The sequence below is a fragment of the Pteropus vampyrus genome, unplaced genomic scaffold (assembly GCF_000151845.1).
Source record: "Pteropus vampyrus isolate Shadow unplaced genomic scaffold, Pvam_2.0 Scaffold489, whole genome shotgun sequence".
NCBI lineage: Eukaryota > Metazoa > Chordata > Mammalia > Chiroptera > Pteropodidae > Pteropus > Pteropus vampyrus.
The window spans coordinates 504,236-512,555 of record NW_011889270.1 but is presented as its reverse complement, the minus strand read 5'-3'; the positions used below and the strand labels follow the sequence as shown (position 1 = coordinate 512,555).

The 8,320-nt window shown below is 41.5% G+C and overlaps 1 protein-coding gene across 1 annotated transcript in view; it reads left to right on the top strand.

The window, feature by feature from the left end:
- The first annotated feature begins 5,527 nt into the window (after positions 1–5,527).
- Positions 5,528–8,320, top strand: part of CHRNA5 (cholinergic receptor nicotinic alpha 5 subunit) — a 6,269-nt gene continuing 3,476 nt past the window's right edge. Inside the window, exons 1-3 of the mRNA XM_023524726.1 lie at positions 5,528–5,676; positions 6,784–6,828; positions 8,073–8,182. Coding sequence (XP_023380494.1) covers positions 6,802–6,828; positions 8,073–8,182 — 137 coding nt within the window. The 5' untranslated portion in view covers positions 5,528–5,676; positions 6,784–6,801. The remainder of the gene's footprint in view (positions 5,677–6,783; positions 6,829–8,072; positions 8,183–8,320) is intronic.

Genomic DNA, 8,320 nt, shown 5'->3' with positions numbered 1-8,320 from the left:
AGAATCAGGGCGAGATGTCAAAATAGATTTACCAAAGTATATCTGTTACAGAGAAACTTTATCCTATAATTCTTTGATAAAAATCAATAGGAAATATTATGAAAATCCTGGAGTGAAAAAAAAAAAACCCTCTGCATTTCATCTGTAATACTTAAAATAACGATTGGTAAGCATACTTATCTGTCACATTGGAAATGTTGGATACAGTACACATTTCTTCTCATTTACAAAATGGTCGATGATGTTCACTGCTTTATCTTGCTGGCGCTTAAAATAGCCCTCCTAGGACTGCTGCGAAACGATTTTGTGAAAAAGGAAAACGAGTCCTTTTTGTTAACTCTACAAAAAGGTACAAGGAGACTTGGAAGGAGGATTAGCTACACCAGGAATACCGTAATTACGAGTTGGGGATATATAATGTACATCACTCTTACAAATCTTTTTAGATTTCTTATCTTACTTCATTCTTACGGCAGCCTGTGAAGAAGGAAGGAAAGGCTCCTGGCAGTAACTCGCAAAATTTAGAACGCGTGTGCCCTTGACTCATCAGTTCTACTTCTAAGAGTCAATGCCATAGAAATTCTTGTATAAGTGTGGAAAACAGATGTACAAGGATGTTAACTACAGCATTTTTCCACTGTGGCATTGTTAGAAAGTGACCCAAAACCGAGAACTATATAAATGCCTTTTGGTGGTGAAAGCTTTCGTAAGTTATGACACACCCGTTGTACAGACCACTTTACAACTTACTAAGAAAGAGCGGAGATGAACAGACATGTACTGACCCAGATTGTTGAATGAAAAAAGCAAGCTGCAGAACTTGAAAAGAAAACATTTGTTCTTCCTCTGCGTGTGTTATTAAAAATGTCTACACGTTAAACTTAATAGTGGTTACCCTTGGAGGAAGGGAGATGGGGAGGATGAGAGAGATTCCTTCTCTTCTGTGCTTCTGGTTTGAATCTCGACAATGATCATATATTGCTTTTGTAATTAAAGTATTATTTTGAGAAAGACAAAAACAAGTTTGAGGCCTATTTCCACCTCTGCTACTTAGTAGCTCCTAATTTTAAACCAGGAGTTCTCAACCAGGGCAGTTTTGTGGGCTCCCCAACCCCGCCCGCGGGACATTTGGCAATAATCTAGAAATGTTTTTGGTTGTCACATTGTGTGCCGGGGGGGCACGTAGTGGGCAGAAGCCAGGGGGTGCTGCCAGACATCCTGTGGTGTACAATGCAGCCCATCTACAAGAGCTGTCCAGCCCAAGGTGTCAGTAGTGATGAACTGGGAAATACTGGCTTAGACTCCACGGCTCTAGCCATGTTCGAATATGCAGGCTGTGCACCTTACAATATCGGAGAGTGCCAGTCACGTCGTGGGGTGTTCTCTGCACAGCCATACAACTTTTTAATTATGATACTATGAGAGTAAGTAAATATGCAAATTTGTGCCCAGGAAGGCAGGCACCAGAGTTTTCTGCTTTACCTGTGCACCTGGCAGGGAGGCTGGCACAGTAAGCAGCCACTCAACATTTGTTGACTGAATGAATGAATGAACTGACCTCGATATCACATATTAGGTTCTAACACGTCCAGATTGTAGCAGATGCTAAAGATTTAAGAAGAATTTAGGGAAGAAACTTAAAATTATAGCAGACATCTGTTAATTTTTCCGAAGATTGACAAAAGACTGCTAATATTTATACTTAGCCGAGGACACCTCGGTTGACTTTTTCTAACACTTCAATAGAAAATTACGATTCTTTATAGAAGAATGCCAGTAGAGGACAGCATTGCGTCTTATCTTCAGAGAACTGGTTTTTAAAATCCTTAGCTATCTATTTAGTTACATACTGAATTTAGTGGAGAAAATATTAAAAAACACTTTAAGCTACCCAGATACTACCTAACATAGTAAGATACTTTATTTCATGTTTTCTACACAGCAGTGAGGCTGTGTAGATAATATTTATTAATATTCTAGAATGAATATTATTAATATTCTAGGATGGAAAAATTCAAACATACACAAAAATGTTCAAGTGTAAGGAATTGAAGAGTTCATTATACTTTTAATAATTATAGACATTTTGCTAACGGATATCCTTACTTATCTAATTTAGAAAATTGTGGCACATGGAGGCTAGCAGCTAATTAGTGGTACCAAGTATTCAAAGTAAGGTTTTTAGCTTTGCGGTTCTGTGTCCTTTCTTAATCACCATACTAAAATTAAGGAGCAAGGCTACATTTCTTTGAAAATATATGTGGTTTCCCTAAATGACTCAAGAGTGAATTTTTTTGGGTAAGTCATTCTCCTAATTCTTCAAACTTGAGACAATACTATAGTAATGATAGTCAAAGTTAAAATTGAATTTGTAAAACCCAAATTTCAATCTCTCAGAGTATTCATGACATTGTACGTATTTATATCTTTTATGTATTCAATTTAGTTCATCTCTCGTTATTTATATTTTTAACTACTTTAGAAGAATGGCCTCGTTAGTTTTTTTTTTTTCTTATCCTATTTTTGGTGTGTTTCACTGCTTGGTTCCCTTTGTTTTTTTGAAATATGTGACTTTTGTGCTATTAGTAGCTTGATATTCTAATTGTTATTATTAGCTCTAAGGAATAGAGACTTGAGGAAAGCTTTTTACTGAACAGTCATTGTACTGTGTAGAGAGTGCCCAGTGCCACAGACAGGTCCTTCCTTTGTGTTCTACAAGGTCCGTTTCCTTGATCTGGAGGGGGAGGATCTTTGTTGAGCTATAGGGAAATTTTAGGTAGAAATCGGCAGCTCTGCAGGCAGTGATAGCTTTCGTTGCAATGCATTTGCGTATTTGCCTTTCGAAGTCTGTTACTATTAGATTAGCAATCATTTGTAGATTAATAAGAATGATCCTTTGCTGGCATTTACATGCACGATTTTATTTAATCCTCACAATAGCCTTATTAGGTAGGTATTGTTTATACCAATTTTACAGAAGAAAAAACTGATACCTAAAGAAGTAAAGTAAGTTGCTTTCAGGTCAGACAGTAAGTACGAGAGGCTGGGTGGAACCCAACCTGCGCAGCCGACAGGCCTGCGTCCGACCCGGTATGCTGCGTTGCCTCGCTGCGTACTCAGCCTGCATGAGGCAAGGCCTCCATCTTCAAGAAGCTGAGTCTCCTGACTCATAATCCGTGATAGCACATTTGTGCAGCCTTTGTGACTGTTGCTTCACAACCAGTGATGACATTGAATTATTAGAGGTAAATAGGAATTGTCAGATGGTATTGACTCATTTATTCATTCATGTGTTCATTCAACAAACTGAGTTCCTACTATGTGCAAGTATGTGGTTAGCTGCTGGGGTTATAATAATGAGTAAGACACAGTACCTGCTGCCAGTAGTTCACACCATAGTCGGGAAGATGAATTTTAATCCCATACATCCGGGATTGTGTAAGGACACCCACTTAAGGAACATGGTTGTATGCCGAGGAACCTCGTGGAGACTTTGGGGGCACTGAGTTGAGATCTGAAGGATGAGCGAGAATTAGGTAAAGGGAGAGGGAGAGCAGCTCAGGGAAGAACACTCCTCCCAGGAGGGAGTAGTGGGTTTGTTTGAGAAGCCGAACGGTCACGCGGCTGGAACCCAGAGCAGAGGGGAGAGCCACACCTAAGAGGCTGGAGGAGGCGGACCAGGCAGCATTTGGCCTAAGCATTTGGTCCGTCTTTGACAGTGGAAAGCTCCGGAAGGCTTTTAAGCAAGAGGGTAACATCGGATGTGTGTTTTGAAAAGATCACTTGGGTGTCTGTGCAGAGAACCAGTCGGAGTGGGGCCGAGGGGCTGCATGGAGATGGCTTAGGGTAGTGGGTGTGCTCCAGTCCCGATGAGAGATGCAGAGAGCTTGTGCCGGGATGGTGGCAGTGAGTTTGATAAGAAATGGATACATTTAAGAAATATTTCCGAGGTAAAATCAACAGTTGGACTGGATATGTGTGTCGTGTGAAAGATGACTCCTAGGTTTTTAAATTGTGGAACTAGACAGGTGACAGAACCACTCAGTGAGATGGGGAACACTGTGAGGAACCAGCTTGGGGAAGATCATGAATTTAGTTTGTACGCGTCGAAGATATTCACAAGGCAGTATCCTAATTTATCATTTTATTTATATCTTATCTACTTTCTTCCAAACCAGACTTGAGGTGGCAATTCAAACTGGTATTTTCCCCCTAAGGCAGGAGGTCTTTAGATGATATTTAAAAAACATTATATTTGTTATTTTTTATCTTCGAAGCAACCTTAAACTTTTAGGATTTCAGAGGCCGTGCAATTTTAAATAGGATTAGAAGAGAGGGAGTGGTTCAGTAATGCTATTTTAACTTGAAGCTATAAAATTAACAACTTTTAATGACTCTCCGGTATATAATATCCTAATCGAATTGAAATATCTCTAGTGCTGTATGTTTTGGAATAAGGGGACTTCAATGGAAGTCATGGCACAAATTGTAAGGTATTTATAGATTAAATATAATGTCTTAAATTGCCGAGGGAAGCGAGATAGATGTTCTTGAGGAACACGCCGCTCTACTGATGCAGAAACAGGCAGCCACAGAAAATCGGGGACTGGGATCCCTGGAGCTGGACTGACCAGGAGCTCTACGAGCTCTGCGTAGAGGACACGGTGCGTGAGAAGGGATAGAGCGTGTGCACAGAAGTGCGAACTTTCCGTCAGACCGTTTCTTGTAGGTCGGAGGACCATCGCCAGCTACTGCAAATCCCTGTGGGTGTATTTTATGATAAGTAAGCCGGTGGCGTTTTAAGTAAATGTTTTTGCTTTGCAAAATCATAAGTCTCAAGTAAACGTCATGCTTGAATTTCACACATTTCACATTTCCTTAATGGAGGCTCAGTCTGTACAACGCCAAAAACTCATTTTTTTGGAGAGGCTTATTTAAGCTCAGTAGAAATGTAAACATAACTGTGATCACAAATATAACCAGTCTTTGGCTATGGTATCGAAAACTTTTAAAATTTTGTCTTTCTTTAAGTCTCAGGCCTATAGGTAGTTTTTTACAAATGTATAGCAAATGAAGGCATAAATCTGAATTATTTATTCAATACTTATATGTATATTAAAATCATATGACTCAAAGCACATTTTATGTTTACAGTTGATAAATGAACTTTACTTCAGTCTATCTGTTTTCTAGGTTTGAAGTTTGGTGACAAGCAACCACCGACCCTGGTAACTTAAAAGCTTTTGTTACTTAGATTTTCAGTTACTCCGTACTGAGTACTGAGTACTTTTTGAGGAACTCAACTGGTTTCCACAGGAGCGATTTGATTTAACTAAGAAATACATCTGAACCACAGTGTCCATTATTGATCACAAAAGTTTGTTTTACTACTTCATTTTAGAAGGACTGGTAATAAAGCCTCAGTAACGGCTCAGTTCATTAACAATGCCAAACTTTTTTTTGAAGTGCAGGTAATTGGTGGGAGAGAAGCCAATACACTAATTTTTAAAAATTTGTTATACAGGATTAGCTGAGCCATCCTTTCTTGCAAAACATGAAGATACCTTGTTAAAGGATTTACTTCGAGACTATGAGAGATGGGTTCGTCCCGTGGAACACCTGAATGACAAAATAAAAATAAAGTTTGGCCTTGCAATATCTCAATTAGTGGATGTGGTAGGTGTGCATGTCATTACCTGTTCAGTTTCTCACTCCCGTGTAGTTAAAACTGCTCCTTGGAACCTCAGCGTGTGAACAGTGATGGCCATGCTGTGTTCTCTAGGATTCGTTCTTCCTGTATAGGGACCTCACAGCTGCCTTTGTGCTAGGGATGTACCTCCTTCCGGCCTTCTCCTCCCTTCTGGGTCATTCACCTATTGGGATGGGTGCCCTCCGGTCCCTTAAGCTGTTTATACCCCTGCCCTCTCCCCAGCCATAGGGACTGCTCATACTTCTGTGGGTCTCCGTGCTTAGCGCTGTACCCTACACGTAGCGTACTGTGGTTGGTGCTCGTGATAGTCTTGTACTGGTTCACTGGGCTCCGTGATATTGCAGTAAAATTTAATGGAAGAGATAGCACTTTTATTAGGCCTTGAAAATTCAGCAAAAGCCTGGCATACGCAAAGATACGACAGCAGAAAGGCAGAAGCGGCAAGTACCAGGGACCCCTAGTACCAGGATGTAGAAGCTTAACGAAGCTGCCGTTCGTGACTGTGACCTCCGTATTTTTTTTCACATAGCAGCTCCACAGAGATTCGAATCTGTGCCTAGGCAGAGGCAGGTAGCTCCAGGTTACAGTAACTTCAGGTTATAACTCCGCTCAGGGACGCACAGAAACGCCGTATATCAAGGCTTCTAAGATGCGCACTTGCCTTCATTTTAACGCTTCTAAAATCAAGACGTGTTTCATAATCAGTGGCAGCTTACAAGCCACTGTCAGCCTTGTTCTTTCTTAGTGCTAAGCACATAAAATAATGGTGTGCTCACTTCTTAGATTTTATCTTGGACGTAAGGAAGTATAGTGGTTGAGACTACAAATGTTAAATCTCAAAATTCCAGTAGTGTACTTTAGGGCAATTTATCTGAAATCAGACTCTGTCAAAAGGAATAACGTGATGTTAGGCCGGAAAAGAGATCCTGATTTTTTAGAGAACTGGACTGATGGGCAGAATGTAGGTACTATATAGAGAGGAACGTTTGTATAATAGTGTGAAAATTTTTACTTAAACATTATTATATCCGTAAGAGAAATAGTCATCCTTGTTTAACTTTTTTATTTTATAGGATGAGAAAAATCAGTTAATGACAACGAATGTCTGGTTGAAACAGGTATGTATAAAGTTCAAAAGGCCACCAGCTGGTGACTGGAGCCACTGTTATTTAGGGTTTGGTCTTGGTCGCTTGGCAGGATGCGAAAATGAGGGAGATGGAGTTCTCGTGTTCACTCAGTTGATATTTGAGTGACTGCTATATGCCAGGCACGGGGAAACGGCAGTGAACAAAACACAAATGTCCTGCCCTCAACTTCATCCTACTGGGGATAATAAACAAGAACGTTGTATAGTACCCGAGAAGCTAAGCTTGGGGGAAAGTACATTGGGAAAGGGGATGGGGGGTGGTCAGGGAAAGCATCACTGAGAGGAGCTGTTTGGACAAAGACTTGAAGGGGAGAAGGAGCGAGCCATGTGACTATGTGGGGGAGGGGTGTTCCAGGCAGAAGGACCCACAGGTGGAAGGTCCTGAGGCTGGAGTGTGCCTGGTGTGTTTCAGGAGCAGCAAGGAGGCCGGCGGGGGGTTGGGGGTGGTGGTTAGAGGCCAGCGAGCCTGGAGAGGGGCGTCGGAGACGTGGAGATGCGGTCAGGGAAGGCGCCCGAGGCTGGTGCTGTAGCAACCCGTCGACCACTGCAGGGATTTTGGCTTTTACCCGGCGTTAGGTGGGAACAGTCCGTGACTTACTTGTATGGACAGAGTCCCTTTTATATAAAGGACTTCTTTTTTTTCTGGGCCGTCACACATATGTCCTCCATTACTGTTGAGGGCTTCTCTTTGTTTTTTTTTCCTTCAGTATCCCTAAATTTTAATGCCTACTGCCAGTTCCTGAACCCTAACTCCTAAAAAGGCATGTACGCTTTTCTGGGGGTACAGATCTTAACTCGACACAGACTTGTTACCATGTACAGGTTGGACAAGGCATTTAGATAACGTGGGATGTGTAGTAAATCTAACTGCGCTCTGTATGGACCGGTCCGGCCCATCAGTGACCATATGGTTGTAAGAAAGGACGTGTCCCTTGAATGCGGGGCTTAGATGCCCGTGGCTGCAACTCCTGGGCACAGTCAGTGGTCAGAGAAGGAATGCTGGGCAGAGCCACGCGCACTCGGCCTGGTCCCCACCGCGCCTCGCGAGGACTGTGGCTAGAGCAGCGCACGAGGATGGGGCTGCTCCGGGGCCCAGAAGGAAGATGTGAGGTGATTTCATGTCTACACTTTTTGGGCTTGGCAAAAAGTGTACAGTTTTCAGTATTTTTGACAATTAATTTGATTGAAATCCCGGCAGTTTTCTTTGTTTTAAAGGAATGGAAAGATGTAAAATTAAGATGGAACCCTGATGACTATGGCGGAATAAAAGTTATCCGAGTCCCTTCAGACTCTCTCTGGACCCCAGACATCGTTTTGTTTGATAAGTAAGTTATAGTCAAAATATCATTTATATTTTCAAAAGAAAACACTTGTATTTCTTTCAGGCACCAGTAATTTTTCTTCCCTTTGAAAATCGTTGAGCTATAAAATCAAATGACTTGATCTTACATTGTTTGGTTTCA